Genomic DNA, 20,668 nt, shown 5'->3' on the forward strand with positions numbered 1-20,668 from the left:
ATTTTTTTTTTACAACCCTAAATACATTTTTTTAAAATGAAGTTATTCTTGCTAACAAACAGATAGAACAGGTTGTAGAAAAAATAAATACAATCAATAGAACTATTAAAAATTGTAGTATTTTGTATAAATTGCATGAGTATTATTTTATCAATAATAATTAAATTGTTTTATATTGAAATAATAAATTTCTGCATATTCCCTTATGATAATAAAATAATGAATTTCTGCGACATTTTTTTGTTCTGTGCTAAATAATTTTTTTTTGTGCTGCGATATATGCTTTTTTGTTCAAAATAAAAAAAATAACTAATTGGTTATTTCATTTAATGTATATTTCATCATTCTAAATCATAATCTCATAGTTCTTTGCTGTTTTTATATTTAAATGCAACTAATTTAAATTACATGTAAGAATTTTTTTTTGTTGTTTTAGCTATTTAATTAAAATTATATATGAACCTTTTTTTATAGGACAATTTTGTTATTTAATTACATGCAATGCTATTATAAAACGGGTTTATGAAAAAAAAAATGTCTAAACATAGGTAACTGTATATCTTTTTCTCTTATGAATATTCTTTATTATAATGCATTTAAAGAAAAAAAAAAGCAAAAAAAACAAAAAACTACATCTAAATTTTGTTAAGCGCGCTTTAAAACACCGTCAACATTTGCTCAATCTAATAAAGGGTAGTCGTCATATATGAAGGCCAACACCTTATTTTTAAAATTTTTTTTTTTTTTTTTTTTGAAAAAAATTTGTTTTTATAAAATATAAACTATATTATTTTTTTTTTTTTTTTTTTGAAAAAATTTTGTTTTTATAAAATACAAATTATATTATTTTATTTTTTTTTTAAACATTTTTAATTTTATATTTTATCATATTTTGTTTTAATTTTTGCAACTTGTGCTTTTGTAATTCACAAACTTTAACAAATTAGAGTGATTATTTTAATACTTTTAAATACTAGATATTGGTTGTTCTTGTTAAATATATAATTAGCCAAGATTTTGTTATATCTTTTCAATTTTAGTAGAAAATACATAAAGCTTAGTATATATCTTTATAATAGTTAAAAATACATTTCTTATTCAATATCAATCAGAACAAAAATTTCTCTACAAACATATAAATAACTAAACAACTCTTCCGTGTAATATATAAATATCAATAATGGCTGTTACAACGAAATATAGTAAGAGGAAAGAGAATAAAAACGTTTTTCTCTTTTCTACAAAAGTCTCCTTGGTTACTCTTTTATTCTGGATTATAAATTACTCTGATTCTGTAAGAATAATAATAAAAAGGGAAAAATAAAACAAAATCGTCTGAACGCAATAAATAACACACACTAGATATTGTATCATATATATCAGTACATATTTTCTATTCCATCAGTTGATTTTTCTTCAATATAACTAAAATACTTCTCCTGCTTTTTTTTTTTTTTTTTTTCATTGTGTTTTCTTTAATATATATAAAAATTGGTTAACTTTTTTTTTCTTCTTTAAATTTTACAAAAAAAAATTTTATCACTCATTTTTAGTTTCAATATGGAACTTCACACGATATGAAGAATTATAACTTTGGAAAAAATGCAAATTCAAGAATTATGAGAACATTACTAGGAAAACCTTCATCACTTAGAGGGGAAGATGCACAAGAAGCTGACGCAGAAGTTGAAGATGATACTAACTCATTACCTGAATCATTTAAAGATTTGCGTACTGAATCTAGCGTAAAGGACTTTGAAGAAGAAGAAGAAACTGTTGAAGGAGATGAGGTTGTTGAAGAGGAGGAAGAAGCTGTTGAAGATGAAGAAGTTGTTGAAGATGAAGAAGTTGTTGAAGGAGAAGAAGGAGCTAATGCAGCAGAAGAAGTTAATGCAGTAGAAGAAGTTAATGCAGCACCCGAAGTTAATGCAGTAGAAGAAGTTAATGCAGCAACCGAAGTTAAGGTTGCAGACGAAGTTAAGGTTGCAGACGAAGATAATGCAGAAGAGGAAGATAATGAAGAAGAGGAAAGTAAAGACGAACAGGACGGAAAAGGACCCAAAAAAAGAAAACGAAAAACTCGTATCTTTATTCCAACAATAACAGGAAGAGTTGAATATATAATAGCAAATAATGATCACTTCAATATACGAAAACGTGCCATGGACGGAGATCCTTCAGCTGTTGAATTGTATCCAGAGGGTTATTGGGACCCATATTTTTCATTAAAAAAAACAATTGAAGAAGAAATTCGAAAACAACAAGCTTATACAAATCTATTAAAAGATGATTTTGCCAGTTTTCCATATATTGATGATGAAAAAAATAATGAAATAATTAAAGGACAACCATACTTAGAAAGAAATTATGGATACGTGTATCCAGACCCCCCAGTTATAGTAAAACCAACTGAAAAAAAAGAGGCACAAGTAATAGTAGAAGAAGATAAACCAGAGAAAGAGAAAGAGAAAAAGAAAAAAAGAAGATTCTGGTGTTGTTGTTAAAAAATCATCTAATAAAACGAATAATAAAAAGAAAAAATGTATATATTTTTTCTGCTGCTATTTAAAATAAAAAGAAGTTCTATAATTAAAATGTGTAATTGAACAGTGATTGATGTTGCAGTTATAAATACATGTATGAATAAGGTAAAATGGAAGCAAACAATTTTTAACGGTTTGTAAAAAAAAAAAAAAAAAAAGCAAAAAAAAACAAAATAAAAAGGGAGCTTCCTGAAAATGAAGGGGAAGAGTGGATAATGTAAAAAAACTATTTAATACCAAAATTAAGTAAAAAAAAATTTAAATACCCTAAATAAAGGAATTGCCTTCTTATTAATATAATGTTCTTCTCTAAATATTTATATATCCACATATTTACATAAATATATTATAGTGAACCATTAAAATTTTGCATTTCACAACAAATTCATTTATATATTATATTTGCATGTATGATGTACTGATTAAAGCATTACCCAGATTTTTGTATAGATAGTTTCTGTATTAATTTTCAGCCTTTTTTTCTTTCCATATCAGTTTTATATGTCTATTTAAAAATTGTACTTTTAGATATTTTATTATGGATGTAGAACGAGAGGACATTCAAGTTAAAATGAATTAAAATTTTAACTTGTTGAGTACTTATAAATTGTAGAATGTATTTAGAATTACCTACTGTTTTTTAATAAAATAACACAAGGAAATAAATAATCCTCATAATTTATTTTTTATTTTTTTTTATTTTAAATATTCATACCCCATTTTTTATTAGAAGCTTTTCAATTAATGTGATGTGTCACACCATGCTCCTTACACACTTTATATTTTTGCAATAAATATGTGTTGTTAACATGTAAAATGGTTGTAATATCGTTTTTTTCATATAATCAGAATCATTAAATTTTTTGTTTTACTATTATTTATATAAAGTACACTTTTTTACGAGAATTTAACCTTAACTTTTGTAAATAGTTTGTGTTTTAAACTAGCTATAAAATTTTGTTTTGTTAAATTATGTTTTACGTAGCTTAACTCAAATAATAATAATAATATAATGGCTTTTTCTATGGTTATTATTACTGTCATTATTAGAGTTTTATTACTTTAATATACTATATTTACTAATTAAAATTTTTACATAATTATTTAATTAGTAATTATTATACACACTTATTAGTCATTAAAAACAGGTTTGCTAATTAACTCTGCCTATAGATGGAAACTAATGGCATGCTTTATTAGGATATTTTTTGCTCCTCCTTTTTATCCCATTTTTTTTATATTTAAATAACATTTTGTTATTTATATCCAATTTAGGAACGTTAAGAAGTCGTCCTTATGTATAAGATACTCTTGACATAATAAGAACGCCATCTGAATCTAGTGAAGTTCTCTGAATTAAAATAAAAAAAAGCATAAAAAAGAAAAAATATATTACCAATGTATCATAAAATATTTTCATGATTCTGAATTGAACTAACTTGTCTCTATTTACTACTTTGTTTGTTTTTAACATTTTTATCATTTTTATCATTTTAAATATAAAATAATTCTACCATCTATATATACTCATGTAGGAAAGGAAAAATTTACAATTATGTTCATTATAGATTTGCACAGTGTTAAAGCTCGCTATTAACCTCTTAATTCATGAAGTAGTTAATTAAATATGTAGATAATACCAGAATTTTTTTTAAACAGCGTAAACATTAAGGTGTCACTATACTTATCATAACAACAAAACCTTTTAATACGTAACTAACATTACAACTATTTTAGCCCTTGTAAAGTACTTACGTAAAAATGTAGTATTCCCATATATATATCTAAAGAAGATAAAAAAAAAAAAAAAAAAAAACTAACTAAAATAAAATAAAATAACTGTGTATTAAAAAACAAAATTTATGCTGTAGTACTAGTATAACATAAATAAATTCAAAATAGCAGTATTCTTTAAAAATGTGATATATAAAATTTAAATATTTATTCATTTGTTCCAATAAGCAAGTTATTATTATCTATCTTTAGCAAATACAGGGTTTTAGTCGAAATTAGGAACTATGATTCTTTTATAAATTAATAATAATTATTTATGTTGTACATCCCTCTTCCTTATAAGCATGGTAGATATAACCACAATATGAAAATTCCTATTAATCTTGATTCAAAGTACGGCTTTTTCCCTTTCCTTTAATATGCATCAGTACAAAAGAATGACATCATACATCCTTTATTCAAATACACACACCGCATATATAATCAGATTTCAAAATATTCAGAGTTCTATACATGAAAAAGTCTGGAAATAACAAGCACCTTCTACCCCTTAATTTTTGTCTTTCTACCCTTATTTAATTTCGTACACATTTAATTTAAAATTATTATATTTAATCTAATATATTATTTTTAATTCCTGTTTATGTAGGAAGTTCCTTTGTAATAATTTATTTTTGTTTAAAGCATTTTATAAATTTGTTTATATATTTTAGGAATATGATAATTAATAAAAGCAAATAAAAGTGTTGCCAATTCATTGCATTTGTATATATAATGTAAATTTAATAAACAATGACTTATATTTACATTTTCTACGATTATTTCATATACAGCAAATATATACTACATTTTTTATAATAACAGTTTTCAAATGACATTGTAATAGTAAGAAATGTGTTTATTTCAAATGTAAGCATGTAACAACAGCTACTAACCATTACAAGCTTTTAAAATAAATATACCTTTTTCCTCCCTGAACAAAAATTCATAATTTCTTCGAAATAAATGTTTTTATATTTAAAAAAAAAAAAAAAAAGAAAACAGTTGCTAAGATAAATATTTTTTCTTAGTACATTTCTTTCATTTAAATGGTTCTATAGGGTATGTAAAATCGATTGAATGAGTTATTATTAAAACAAAGTTAAATCTTTCGTTTTAAAAAATTACTAAAAAAAAACTGTGAAAAATTATATAAATATACCCTTTTGTATTACAAAAAATATATACTTAAGGATAGTGCGTTAGGTTCAACATTTTTTTATTTGTAACGACCTTTAAATATATACCTATAAAGAAACGAATACAACAAAAATATATATTCTTTAGTTTTTTTTTTTTTTTTTTTTATCGTATTTAAGTATTTACATGCAATAATGTTTTTTTAAACACGACCCCATGTCACTAAAAATAATTATAAATATTACCAAGTTGTTAAATTCATTTAAAAAAATTTTTTTTGACTCTTCCTATAATAATATTTTTCATAAAATAGTAATAGTTAGGTTTTTAATTTCTTCTGTTGTTATTCACATGTTTATATATTTTTTTAGATTTGTTCTATTCCATTTTTCATTTTATTTTATTTAATGTTTTTCTTGTTCTGAATTTTTATTCACACTTAATTTAATATATCTTAAGCCCGATTATAGCAATATTCTATTTTATTTTTTTTTTTTGTAAGTTAATAATATCTAATGGTGCTATAATGTTTTAACTAAGAAATTTTTTTCGATTGATCTTATTTATATTTTTAATACATTTTTTTTTTTTTTTCTATATATAAAAATATTATACAAGAACATTTATATCTTAACAAAATGGACTTCATACGACTGTGAATAAAAATTAATATATAAAAACAACCAAGAAAACTAGGTGGGGGGCAAGTGTAAGTAGAGATATACAAATTTTTGTTTCCTGAACTTAGGGGAACTGTGAATAATTGCCCAAAGAAAATTCAAATAAGTATATTCATCATTATTATTAAAATTAGTATCCATGAATTTATGATTTTCACGCGGTATTATTTTAATAATGTAACATAATAAAAATACTATATCTAATGTTTATTTATATGTTCTTCTTATTATGAAAATTCCTATAATTAATTCTGTATAAATAAATGTATATAAATGCATAAATAATTCTTTAATTACACAAAAATAAATGTTTTATCTAAATATTCTCTTAGGGAAATTTTTCCAAACCCCGGAAGAAGCAACACAAATAAGGGAACAAATTCAATTACAAGTTTTGCACATTAGTAGGGCGAGATTTGGCCTATATTGATAAAAGCTCTAAAATGCAAAAATATACACCATTATATAATATATATGACAATTATCCAAAATATAATGTGGGGAAGGAGCTTGGAGTTACTATAGAAGCGCTTAAATTAAAAGGGTGTAGAAAAGCACCATTAAAATCATTTTATGATCTAACATCAAAGGTTAAAGGAGCCCAAACCAAAATTTTACATAAAAATTATTATCCTTTTAAAGAACAGGTGGAAAACAATGACATAAGAGAAGACGATAACTCATTGATAAAATACTCTAACGAAACAATAATAGATTCTAATTTAGAGATAAATGATCCTGATGTAGTGATAGGAGACCAAGATCAAGTTGTACAAGATCCTCATGTAATGATAGAAGATCCTCATGTAATGATAGAAGAACCTGATGTAGTGATAGAAGAGCCTGATGCGGTATTAGAAGAAGACCTCGACACAGTAACAGAACATGAAGGATTCGATGAAGAGGATCAAAATTTTAAAGAATATTTACATTCCTGCTTAGAAGATGAAATACATGTAACAAATATTCATAGATTTATGCATGAAACGGAATGTTTTGCTAGGAAATATAGACAGAATAATAATTACTTTTGGAAATTTATTGTAACCCTTAGGCTAAAATTAAAAAAAATTATGTATATTATCATACATTTTTTGTTGAAATATTTGACATTTAGGAAATATCGCCCTTATATGTACTAGCATTTCTTGTCCCCTTATATATCTCTATCAGTTGTTTATAAAACAATTTGACGCCTATCTACATACAAAATTTAAAGCAAATAATCTATTACAAATATATATGTGCATAGACATATGACATTTGTCTATGATCCATTTTTGATCCCATCAAAGATTACTGTTCTTTAAAACCAACCAACCATTAAATATGAAAAGGGTTTTACTTCTTATTTTTTAATATTTTATGAATTAACGCGAAATAATACATTTTTTATAAAAAAAAAAAAAAAGGCATTATATCATTGTATATAAAATTTTAGTTTAAATGAAATTTCCAGACAAATTATATATATGTTTATGTATACATTCACTATGAGTGCATTATAGTACTTTATTTGATTAACAGACAATGTTATAATGTTTCGTTTATCACTATATTTGTCTCTTGAAGTGCAAAATAATTTTGCTATATTTAGGTTTTTTTTTTATTTTTTTTTTAGTAGTTACTCAAAAATTAAACAAAAATTTGTTATTTAACTTTAGTTATAATAGATATGAATACTTCTTATCCATTTTTTAGTAAGAAAAAAAATGCTAGTTCTTTTTATATTATACATTAATAAGTGTATCCTTGTTAAAATAGCATGTTAATTTCACTAGTCATTTGTTACCTCTGTAAGTAGCTACTGCAGGAATTTTGCCTAATGGGTGTAAATATACGATTATACATATATATTTATATATATTTAGATGTATATTTTGGTAGAAATATAAATTTTACTTTAATTAAATATTCAAGAAAAACCGTTTTGTAGGTGTTTCATAATTTCCATCATTTCAGTTCGCTCTTCATAAAAAAAAAACTTCTCTCAATGTAATATTTTTATAATTTCCTAATACTAGTTTGCATTCACCTCATTGTTTTTTTTTTTTTTTTTTTTTTTACGTGCGTACCGAGTTCTTACAACAATCATTATTCATTTGAATGATCATCAGCATATAATAAAAGGAAAATTATACAGTTGTTATATCAAACATGTAAAGTGTATTGTATTAAGCATAGAAATTATAAAATGGTAAATATAGTTAATGTTCTTCTAAAATTAAAAAAAGTGGAAAATTATTTACACAAAAAACAAAGTAATACTTACAAAAATAAGATTATTTCAAAAAAAAATAATAACTAAATAAATATCATTTTGAAAAAAAGTGTTACAAATAATGTAATCATTTGCTCGTTGTAAAAATTAATCATCTTTAAATTATTATGTGATTAACAAATCTATGTAATACGTGAACCCTTGTATTTATGCTGAAAAAACTTTGGTTTTATTTCGTGGCAAATAAAAGTTTTCAGTTCTCATATATAAAGAGGAAATCAAAACAACGCATGGCTTCGCAAAACACGATTTGTAAATAATAGTTACGATAAGCCTAAATTTTTTTACGTTAAAAAATTATACATGGATATAAAAAAAGTTATAAAAAGCAAAGTGGTGAGTAAGATAAAGAATGGTTAATCAATGTCATAGTTAAAAATAGATAAAACGGAAAAAAATTGGAAAATTGAAAGTGAGTAAAGAAACGTGAAAATGTACAAAGGAAAATAATAAATATAATTAAAATATGACGCAAATGAAAAGTACTAAATAATTTAACTAATATACAATATTGAACGCTTATATATAAAAATATACACAGGGCTATCATAGCTTTTTTTATGTTAAAATACTAGCTTGTAACACTAAAATAAATAAATTTAGGATGTAGTACATATATAAGTATGCATGTAATCTGGAAAATCCATGTCTTATTGATATGAAATAATGTACACATCTTTATGTTATATATATTTTTAAACCTTTTTATTTCTCCATGACTCTATGCTCTTGGCACTCGCGGAAACAATCTTATCAGATTAAATCTGCCAAATTAAAAACATCGTAGAGCGTGAATTTTTTTGCTAAAATATAAATATTACTGAATTATTAAAATTTATAGAAAAATATAAAAAAAGAAAAAAGAAAAAGGAAAAAAAGTATAACTAAGTACTAAAATCTATATTTTGTGAACTTAATTTAAAAATTTTATAATAATGGTTTTTAGGAAAATTTAAAATTACAAGAATGTTGTTGCACCATCTTTAAATTTAAGTTAATATATTTTGTAATAAAAAAACTTTATAATTATTTTTTAGATATCTGTAAAAAAAAAAAAAAAAAAAAAAAAAAGATAGTAAATTATTTAACAAAATTACCATGAGTTGGAACGCTTAAAATTGTCAAAAATTTCCACATAAATAAAATTCCAATGTTGATCTACTTATATTTTTTCTTTCCCTTTTCCCATTAACGTACAAAAAAAAAATTTTGAAGCTATTTTCAATAGTGCAATATATTCATCAACCCATTTTTTCCTTTTAGAAATTCTTACTTTTCTTAGAATTTAAATTAATTTTATTTTTTCATGTTTAATATTTTAATGACACACAATTTTATTATCGTGAAAAATAAAATTTTTTTTTCAACATTCCCAAGAAAATTACTGTGAACATAGAAGATATCTTCTTCAAAATGAACGTTTTCTTTTAGAATTCATCGAAACAACACCCCTTTTATTCAGTAACACTATCGTTATTATTTTTTCTTTTTTTGTATATATAAATTTGTTAATAATTTAAATTGGGCACATTATTAATCTAGAACTACAGCCATAAAAAAAAAAAAAAAGGGAACCTTAAAACATTAATATAACGAAAATTAAGCTTATTACAAAATTCAATTTATTATTTTTTAATTGTGACTTTAAATGATAAAACCATGTAGTGTTTATTTTCTTTTCTTTCCTTTCCTTCCTTTTTTTTTTTTTATTTTTTTTTGTTTTTCATTTTTCTAATTTATCCCTTTTTCTTCAGTAAGAATAAATTCATAAATTTACATTTTATTAATTTTACAAGTTATATTCAATAATCATTTTTTTTTTTTTTTTTGTGCGTCCAGTTTTCCACTAATATAAACAACACCCTCTAAATATATATTTTATTACACTTTTATGTGTTCAATCAAAATAATTTGAATTTTATTGCATGAACTTCCTATATGTTATGTAAAAAAAGTAAATAAATATGTTCAATTTATCCTTCAATTAACACATTTTCAACATGGAACAAATATCATTGACCAGACTTAATCTTTTCAATATACATTTTTAGTATAAAAGCAATGCACATTTTTGATGCTTGTTCTAAACCAGGAAAAAGTACATGAACCCTTTTATTTTTTTTCATCTTTTTACAATTAAACATGCCATTTTCTGAATTATAATACTTTGATGAAGCATTATAAACAGAAAAAACGTTGTATAATTACCTGTTCAGAAACTCAGAACCAAACGAGTGCAGATGTTCAAAGGACTAATTTCAATAAGGAACGCTATGAATTAAAAAAAGGATAAAGTTATTTCATAATTGTGAATTTAGGAAAAAATAAATAAATATATTTAAATTACAAAAACTATAAATTATATTTTAAATCATGAAAAAATATGTATATTTCTTATCACTGCTTAATCTTCTACTAGCATCTTTTGGTAATACATTTTATGAACAAATAATTGTAATTTTCCTATTTATTTATATTTTTTTGTAAGAGTTTACATTTTTTCCAATCTTGTTATAAACTTTTTTAATTTTTTCTTAGTACACATGAATACAGTTTCAAGCCAAAATAAAAATTATTTGGAAGAAATCAAAAAACATAACACAGAATTAAACAATTTATTTGAGTTTTCTAATATTAGTGAAAATAAAAATGTTAAGAGTTCCAAATATTTAAATGATAAAATAAATGATAAACAATTTGAAAAAATATATAATCAAAATGATAATATAATACATTCATTGGAAGCTATGTCATTTATAAACTTGAATGGTCCCAACATTACAGAAAATAACAAAAACGGTATTTATAAAAAAAGACGAAACCCATATTATTTTATTAGACGTTATAAAGAAAAAAAAAAAGCATATGGAGAATTAAATAAATCTGGAAAAAAAATTATTGAAAACGGTGAAATTACATCAAAATATGAAAACTTTTTAAATGATGGTAATATCAAATATGACCAATCTAACCCAATTTTTACTATGGAATTAGATTACACAAACTTGCATGCTTTACACGAAATTGAAATTCTCATCCCAAAGGATAAATTACACCATGAAAAAACAGATGACACAATTGTTCTCGAGATTAAAAAATTTTCTGATGAATTGGAAGAACTTATAAATAATTGCTTAAATCATAAAAGTATGCTAAAAAGCTTTACATACGAAATGGAATTTCTTAAAAATACATCAACAGAAAATAAATTATTCAGTGAACACTTTTTAAAGGAATTGGAAACAAGAATAATTAATTTGGATAATTCTAAAAAGGTTCTATACAAGGAATATACCACAGAAAAATTTAATCATTATACAGCAAAATATAATGAATGTCTATCAAAGTATGAACAATACAGAGAAAAATATAAAAATGATATTCAGAATAAAGTAGAACAAATTAAAAATAAAGCATTTACATATTTGATAAAAACAGAGTGTGTTGAAGGAATCTGCGATAAAAATAAATCTACATATCTAAAAACACTTGATAATTATATACTTGACATTAGCACAGTTAATATGAAGGACTATGATATCCCTTCAAGAATTACTGTGGAACAAAAAAATGTGGACCAATTGTTACTAGATTCTAATAAAAAAAATATAGATATAAGTGAAGATATATATTCATTAAAACTGATACTTGAGCAAATAAAAGAAATTGAATATGTGCTATCAACTAATAGACACTTTATCAATGAAGCAGCTCGAAAATTAAGAAGCATAGAAATCACACAAGAATCCCACGATGTAAATAAAAAAGAGATCGTAAGTAACTGGACACATATAGTAAAACAACATTGCATTTTTAAATATATAAACAAATTAAATGAATCCATCAATGTAATGTACCAACACAAGATAACAAAACATGATCTCGCATTTCATAACCTAGTAAATACCATAAAACAAAAAGCATATTTAGTCTTTTCTGAGACATTCGACCAAACAGAAATTTATAAAAATTATAAATATTCAGAGGAAATAATAAATAATGAAAATAAAAAATATTTGGAGAGTAAAAAGGAGTTAGAAAAAGTTTCCCAATTTCCAGATATAAGTAATAATTCGAATAAACAGAAGCTTATGGAACACTTTGTTAAGCAAAAAGCAAGAAAAAAGGATATAGAAGCAAAATTTCAATTATTAGATGAAATATACAAAAAAATTTATGATAAATTAAAAAATCATTATGAGGAAGAATTGAATGAAATTGAAAAACTTAATAACAACATAACAAAAGCACAGTTGTTTATGGACGTAATTACCAAAATTAATGAAGAAAAAAAAGTTAACATATATCATGAAATGAAAAAGTTTAAAATATATTATGATGAACTTGTAACACTAAAAAATAGTGCTAACAAAACCAGTGTACAACAAAAAAATAACATTTCTTTGCTACAAATATCATCGGAAGAAAATGATAATGAAAATAATGACAGCAAAAGTGATGAAAATGAAAGTAATGACAAAGAAAGTAAAGACAAAGCAGAATTCTTACGAAATGTTAAAGCATTATATAGAAATCTAAAAGCGAAAATTAAAAATTTTGAACAAAAACATCAGGATATAGTTGAAAAAATGAAATCATATAAAGATTTCGAAGAGACAATCCAAAAATATTATGCTGAGTTAACACAAAATGAAAGTAATTACTTTCTTACTTCATATACAGGTAGTAATGCAAAAAGTAAATCAAATGAATCAGAAGCATTTAATGAGGCTAAAGATACTTTCCAAAAAAAAAAATTAGAAATATATAATAGTATTGATAATATGAAAACGAGTGATATAGTAAATATTAAAAAGCATTTAGATTCTTACAAGGAAATAGAAAAAAAATTGAATATTATTAAGAATACAAGAAGATACAATAAAATTAAAACTTTAGTACAAGAAATTAATAACGAAAATGTAGAAGAAAAAATACAGGAATTCGAAAAAAATTACAACACTAGCACAAATAATATGGAAGAAACACTGAAGAAAATTGAATTATTAAATAAAATTATAAATCTTTATAATATTCTGGATTCAAGCATAACTGAATCTAAAAGTAATAAAGCATTAACTGATAATTTAAATAATAAACTCAATGAACTGAAAGGACATGTAGAAACCAGAATTCGTGAAAATGAAGGAAATGATTTCATAAATAAGAGTATAAAAGAGGAAGCATTGGAAAATTTACAGAAAACATTGAAAAATTTAGAGATAACTTTGAAAGACATAGTTGACCTAATCGCTGAAATTAAAAATAAGGAGTTAGAAAAAAAGACGTCAGAATTAATAGAATTCTATTTAAACTTAAAAAATAAAATTCATGAGACAAAAGATGAATATTCCTCAAAAACTGAACTCGAGCGAACGGACGAATGGACTCCAATTAGACAAGAACTAAATACATTGAATGAAAAGTATTCAATTTTATACGAAAATAGTTATAAATTATTCGCAAATATTGACGTTCAAATTATAACATGGTCATATAACATTGTAAAAGAGGAAATTAAAAGATTAGAAAATGAAAATGATACAATTGAAAGCTTTGTTATAAATTTGGAAAAAAAATTAAACGAAGAACAAACGAACCCTCTTACAAATAAAATTATGAAGATTCAAAATATCGGAAGTATAAAAAATTTTAAACAAAAAATTAAAGACGAAAATACCAAAATAGAAAAATATAAGGATGAATTAACCGAACTTCAAGATAAGGCAGATGAACTTTATAGTGAATCTCAGGAAGAAAAAATTGCTATCCATGAATTAAATAATCAAAAAAAGGGTATGAAATCTATCTATGATGATTTAGTAAAGATGTCTAAAGATATTAAAATAACAGTGGATTATTTTAATGAAGTCTCAAAAAATATAAATGAAGCTCAATTAAATGAAGAGAAGGATAACATCGATAAAACGTTAAAAGCATTAAGTGATGACATGACTAAGGCTCAAAAAAGCATGGAAGATATAAATTCTCTTGAGATACAATTTAAAGAGTTAATAGAAAAGTCAAAATATCCAGAGGATAAAATTTTACCTATTTTGAAATATTCGACACAGGTTGAAGAAGCGAATAAACACATGATTGGATTAAAGCAAGTGTATGAAACCTCTGTAAAGCTAAAAGAACAGGCAAATGCATCAACTAGTTTAGATGAAATTATAGAAAAAAAAAAGCAAATAAATGAAAATAAGCACGAATCAAAAAAACTCGTTGCAGATATTGACAAGGCCATAAGTGAAATTAAGAACATTTGTGAACTAACACATAGAGGTTATAAAAGCATTGTTAATAATATTACAAAAAATACTGATGATGCTGATAAACATAGCGAACTAATAAAATCGGAATTTAACAAATCACATAATGCAGCCGAAGTAGTTAAAACAGACTTTCAAAAAGCAACAAAATTAAAAGAAGAAATTAATGAAAAATTAAATGGAGTTCAAATTGATAATAAAATAATCGAAATTCAGAAACTAAAAACTGAAATTTTAAATAAAAAACAAAATGCAATTCAACTCTTAACAGATACTGAACTACATAGAAAAAAAACAGAATTGCATTATGATAATGCTAATAGGGGTCAAGCTATAATAGAGTATTTAAAAAATAATGACAATGATATAAAAACAAAAATACTCCAAAATGAACTAGATCAAGTAAAGCAGAGTATAGAAAAAGCGAATGGATATTACAAGGATTCTTTAGAGTACACACAAAATACTAAAACTAATTATGAATTAATTTCAAAATTAGAAGCTGATGTATCGAAACTCCTAAATGAATCTTTAATTAATAGGGTTACACTAAAATGTGAAAGGAGAAAAAATAGGGCAAACAGTGTAATGACAGAAATAAACAATATCGCATCTAAAATTGAAAAAACGTTAAAAGGATACAAAACAAAAATACATGAATTAAAGGAACAATCTAATATACAAATGATAGAAAATGAAAAACTAAATGATATGTCTTTAAATGCATACAACGTAATGCAAAAATATAATCATGAATTAGATGAAATTCTAAACAAAATAAAGAGAATAGAAAACATCATACAAAGATATGTTGACAGAGCTTCTAGTTCAATAAAATCTATTTCAAGCATAACAGACATAGATATAAAAGATTTCATAAATCAATCAAAACTAGTAGATGATGATTTTGAAAGAAATGTAGAAAAGGTCTCAAGGGAAAAGAGACATATCGATGTGAAAAAAAAAAATATAGAAAATGAAGAAAAAAAAATAGATCTTATAAAAAATGAAATTACTACTGTAGAAAAAGAAATAGGAAAACATAAAAAATATTATGAAGAAGGAATTATAAAGCAAATAATAAAAAATGTTAGTGAACATGTTAATGCAGTGCCTTTAATAATAAATGAAATAGATTCACTAATAACTCCTGCTACATCAATTTTTATTAAATACAAAACGAAAAAATATGACCCAATAACAAATTTAAACGGTTACAAGATACAAAGGGATCAACTTTATAACAAATTTGATACATCTTATAAATTAATGGAAAAATACCAGACAGATGTGTCACACGATAGCGTAACATATGCAGATGCTAAAGATCTAAGAATTAAAACACAAGACATAGAAAAAAATCTTAAAGAAAGCACAGAAGAATTAAGAAAATTACTCAATGACATTAAGAAAAAGGAAATTATAAATTTTCTGAATTCCATGAAGGAAAATTTGAACAGAAAACATGAAAATATTAAAAAAGAGGAATCAAAAGAAATAGAACAGCTAAAAAGTGTAAAAAAATTAATTCAAGACTTAAAAGCACTAAAAGAAGGGGAAAAAAATTTTGATGCTTTAATTGAAACAAAAAAAAAATCTATAAATGTGAAAAATCCAAAGCATTTATCACATAGGGATGAAGCAAAAAAAATATATGAAAACATGATTGATGCTATAAATTACTTATTAATAGATAAAAATAGTGTAAAATTAGAAAAAAACTTAAATTCAGAATTAAACTTTGAAACGAATTTAGGAATACAAGCTGAGATACACAATATAATAAAGGAAGCACAACAAGTTACTAATAATATTCATGATATTTCAGATAATATAGATGATAAAAACGAAGAATGTGAAAATCTTATTTTGGAAGCTGAAAATATTTACACAGCCATAAAACTGAGAAATGAATTTTATTCAAAAGAAAAAGAAACGAGAAAAAAAGAAATATCTGTTTCAGAAAAAATAGATAGCTTACAAAGCAAATTAAGAGATATAGAAAAAATCACTTGCAATTATGTAGGTTATGAAGATATTTTACAAAATGATAAGCGTTTTGAAACGTTTAAAAATAATGCCACCTTCTATCAACAAAAGAAAAGTGTGATGGCTAAAGAAGCAGAGTTACATCATATGAGGCAAAATATGCAAAAACACAAAGAATCATTAAATAGTTTACTTAAATCGGTTAAAGAACTAACAAGGAAAAAGTTCCATATATCCATATGGCAAAATTATAAAAATCAAATTGAACTTATATTCGGAAATATAAATACAATAGATAATAAAGCTAAAGAATTTGATGCATCCTTTGATGAATTACAGATCATGGGAAATAACTGTCAAGAGTTAATGATTTCCATAATAAGTAATGTCGTTAATAATGGCATATCAAATCATTTAATGAAAATTGAAGCACAAAATAAGAACATTGAAAGTGTTTACTTACATGTTAAAGAAAACTATGATTCTATGAAAGGTTACATAAATGCATTACATACATTCTATAACAAAACTGTCATAAACAATGATTTGTCTATTAGCATTAATGCATATAATCAGTCTTTTAAGAATTTTAAAGAGCAAGAAAAAAAGGCAGCGCAAACCATCGATAATATAAAAATAAAATTAAATTCATTACAGGCTCAATCAAGTGAAAATAATATAGAAAGAGATGCCAAGGAATTAATAACACTGTATAAGAATCTGCAATCAGTAAAAGCAGAGATAGGTAAAATTTTCAGAAATCTGAATAATATTAAATTGAGTGATATAGATAAAACCTCTGACATATTTAAGGATGCAGTTGCATTACACAAAAATATGATAACGTCCCAAAACCAACAAATATTAGAAAGAGAGGGAAAACTTAAAAACATCGAAAATTCCATAACCTCTAAAATAAATGACATAAATAAAATTAGTAATATACATACACATGAAACCAAAAATGTCATATCTGAATTGTATAATAACATTAAATCTGATATACAAAACTTCAACCAATTAGATGGTGAAAATGTAGATAGGAATTTTAATTCAGAAAAATATAAGGAACAAGTTACTTATTTAATAGACAGAACAAACTTCTTTCTAAATAATTTGCAATTATTCAAGAAAGATGATTACTACAATTTAGTAGGGGAAAATGTGGAAGAAACAGAAAAAGAAACTACCCTCTTCACTGATATTACGCAAAAATTAAACAATTTAAAAAAAGAATATCAGAAGATATTAGATACTTTAGAACAAAACGATGATGCTATATCTCGTATGACTCATTACAAACAAAGTGCTAATCAAAATTATGAAAATGTAACTAATCTATATGAAACATATCTAAAAGAATTATCCGAAATGGATTTGATAAACAAAATAAGAGAAATAATAAAAGAAATAAATAACATTATAAAAAAAGATCTACAAGAACATAAAGTATTAGAAAATTTGACAAAAATATCTGAAAGTATTAAAACGAGGAAAAACAATACACAAAATTATGAAACTATTGAAGACGTAGAAAAGGCTATAATACAAATTAATTCTGAGAATACAGAGCTAAACAGTACAAAAATAAAAATAATTAACGTTTTAGATATTGTCACTGTAAAGGAAAATACAATCAAAGGCATATTTGATGGAATGGTAAAGGACAATATTCAGAATAAGCTAGAACATGTAAAATCAGATATCGATGATGTACTAAAAAAAATTAGTGAATTAAAGGACGCAGTTAAAAATATTGATGAATTATTACATCATAATGCAACCCAAATGAAAGAATTAGAAGCTCAAAAGGAAAAACTAGAAATGTTATCAAAAAATTTAGAAAGTAATACAACAGTTGATCATAGCACCATAGACGAAAATTACACTAGTGTTAATGATAATGCTCCAGAGACACATGTAATTGATGAGTCTATTCCAGAAGAGCAAAGAAGTGTAAGTCATAATAAAGATATCCCTACTTCCAATGTAGTTGACGAAAAAGATACAGAATCACAGAATGAGTCACAAATATTAGAACAACAAAATGAGGATGTAAACAGTCAGACAGATATTTCCTCTGCTGAGGGAAATGTTACTCATGATTTACAAGAAATCAAAGAGGTAGTGCACCAAGAAGTAGGACATAAAGATATCCCTATATCCAATGTAGTTGACGAAAAAGATACAAAATCAGAGAATGAGTCAGAACCATTAGAACAACAAAATGAGGGTATAAAAAGTCAGACAGATATTTCCTCTGCTGAGGGAAATGTTACTCATGATTTACAAAAAATCAAAGAGATAGAGCACGAAGAAGGAACACATAAAGTTATACCTACATCCAAACCAGATGATGCAGAAGTAACAAAATCAGAGAATGAGTCACAAATATTAGAACAACAAAATGAGGGTATAAAAAGTCAGAGAAATATTTCTTCTGCAGATGGAAATGTTAATCATAATTTAAAAGAAATCAAAGAGGTAGTGCACCAAAAGGTAGGACATACAGATATACATACACCCAAATCAGGTGATGAAAAAGTTACAAACCCACAGAGTGAGACACAAGCATTAGAACAACAAAATAAGAGTATAAACAGTCAGAGAGATATTTCTTCTACAAATGGAAATATTTCTCATAATTTAAAAGAAATAAAAAAGGTAGAACACCATAAAGGAGCACTTAAAGATACACACTTTAATAAGATTGATAACTTAAATACTTCTAATCCCATACAAACTCAAGATTTGCTTAACTTACCTGAAAACACCGAATATGAGAAATCAGATGACGATAATTTTGAAGAATCAAATTTTGAAGATAAAGAAAAGCATAATTCACACAAAAAAGCATATTATGAGAAAATTTTTTTTGCAACTGGCATAACAACTGCTTTGCTTTCCATTTCTAGCGTTAGTTATTTCATCTATAATAAAAATAATGAAGAGAACAAGGATTCTCATTTTTATAAAGGTGGAGATGAATTTGAATATGAAAGTGACACAATGTACGATAATAAAGAACAAGTTATAGATGTAGCATTTAGTGAGGACTCCGACATATAAGGGAAAAAAAAAATTAAAATAGTAGAATTTTATTTTTTAGCTTCTGTATAAAAAATAAAATAATATAATTTTTAATTTAAAAAGGAATTCATTTTTCTTTTAAAATTTTCGATATTAAACAAAATAATTAGTTACATATATAGAAATAATGGAGCACGATGTCTTACCCTTAAAAATTCACAATTAAAAGTAACAATATGGAATAAGTTTTAAATCAAATTAAAATTGTTAAATATTTATTAGCATTGTAATTTTTTGAAGAAAAATTTAGTGATATATTTAAGAATTCGGAAATGCATGAAGAACTAAATCAGCAAGTGGTAGACAAATTAAACAGAACAGATCTTTTAATTGAAGAAGCAGAAATGAGGTTAGCTCAGAATCAGAACATAAAATATTATAACCACTTTATAATACAAACAAGAATAGTCGACAAAGTAAAATTTAGCCAAATTCGCAAAGAAATTGTCTTAAAAAAACAGAAGTAGACAAAATTTTATTAAGTAACATAAAAGAATAAATAGAAAAATTTTATTCCGAAAAAAAATTTCTGCAAATCGAAGGAAATCTAAAATACATTTTCTACAAAAAAAGGTAAAAATCAGACATGTTGCTACATTTCACAGTAGTGCAATTGTTTATTTAAACATATATGTGAATAATATATCATGTACAATCCAAAGAAAAAATGATGGTAATGTCTATAGTTTAGTATAGTTTACCCTGGTGTGTATTCACAAATCATTCATTTTTATAAGAGTTCTTTGGGTTTTATTTTTACCTTATTAACCTTTTTTTTCGAGTAAATTCTACATAAATATTCAAATAATATGTATAAAACGCAACATGATGATCTTAAATGGTTTTATTGCTGTTTTTTTCTTTCTAAACAAGTTTATTATTATCCTATTAAAACTT

The 20,668-nt window shown here is 24.2% G+C and overlaps 3 protein-coding genes across 3 annotated transcripts; all 3 read left to right on the top strand.

Annotated features, from left to right (window-relative positions):
• Positions 1-1,180: 1,180 nt before the first annotated feature.
• On the top strand, positions 1,181-2,504 carry PGO_140160 (Plasmodium exported protein, unknown function; the record flags this gene model as incomplete). The annotated part of the gene is made up of 2 exons (XM_028690010.1): positions 1,181-1,294; positions 1,554-2,504. The coding sequence occupies 2 exons, from the start codon at positions 1,181-1,183 to the stop codon at positions 2,502-2,504; spliced, it is 1,065 nt and encodes a 354-aa protein (XP_028545811.1).
• Positions 2,505-6,283: 3,779 nt separating this feature from the next.
• Positions 6,284-7,278, top strand: PGO_140170 (Plasmodium exported protein, unknown function; the record flags this gene model as incomplete). Its single annotated transcript, XM_028690011.1, has 2 exons — positions 6,284-6,313; positions 6,529-7,278. 2 exons carry the CDS (start codon positions 6,284-6,286, stop codon positions 7,276-7,278), a joined length of 780 nt encoding a protein of 259 aa, XP_028545812.1.
• A 3,512-nt stretch (positions 7,279-10,790) lies between these two features.
• PGO_140180 (reticulocyte binding protein 2a) lies at positions 10,791-19,750 on the top strand (the record flags this gene model as incomplete). The annotated part of the gene is made up of 2 exons (XM_028690012.1): positions 10,791-10,845; positions 10,956-19,750. 2 exons carry the CDS (start codon positions 10,791-10,793, stop codon positions 19,748-19,750), a joined length of 8,850 nt encoding a protein of 2,949 aa, XP_028545813.1.
• Between the last annotated feature and the right edge of the window lie 918 nt (positions 19,751-20,668).

This window comes from Plasmodium gonderi (genome assembly GCF_002157705.1).
Source record: "Plasmodium gonderi DNA, contig: Chr14, whole genome shotgun sequence".
Classification (NCBI taxonomy): domain Eukaryota; phylum Apicomplexa; class Aconoidasida; order Haemosporida; family Plasmodiidae; genus Plasmodium; species Plasmodium gonderi.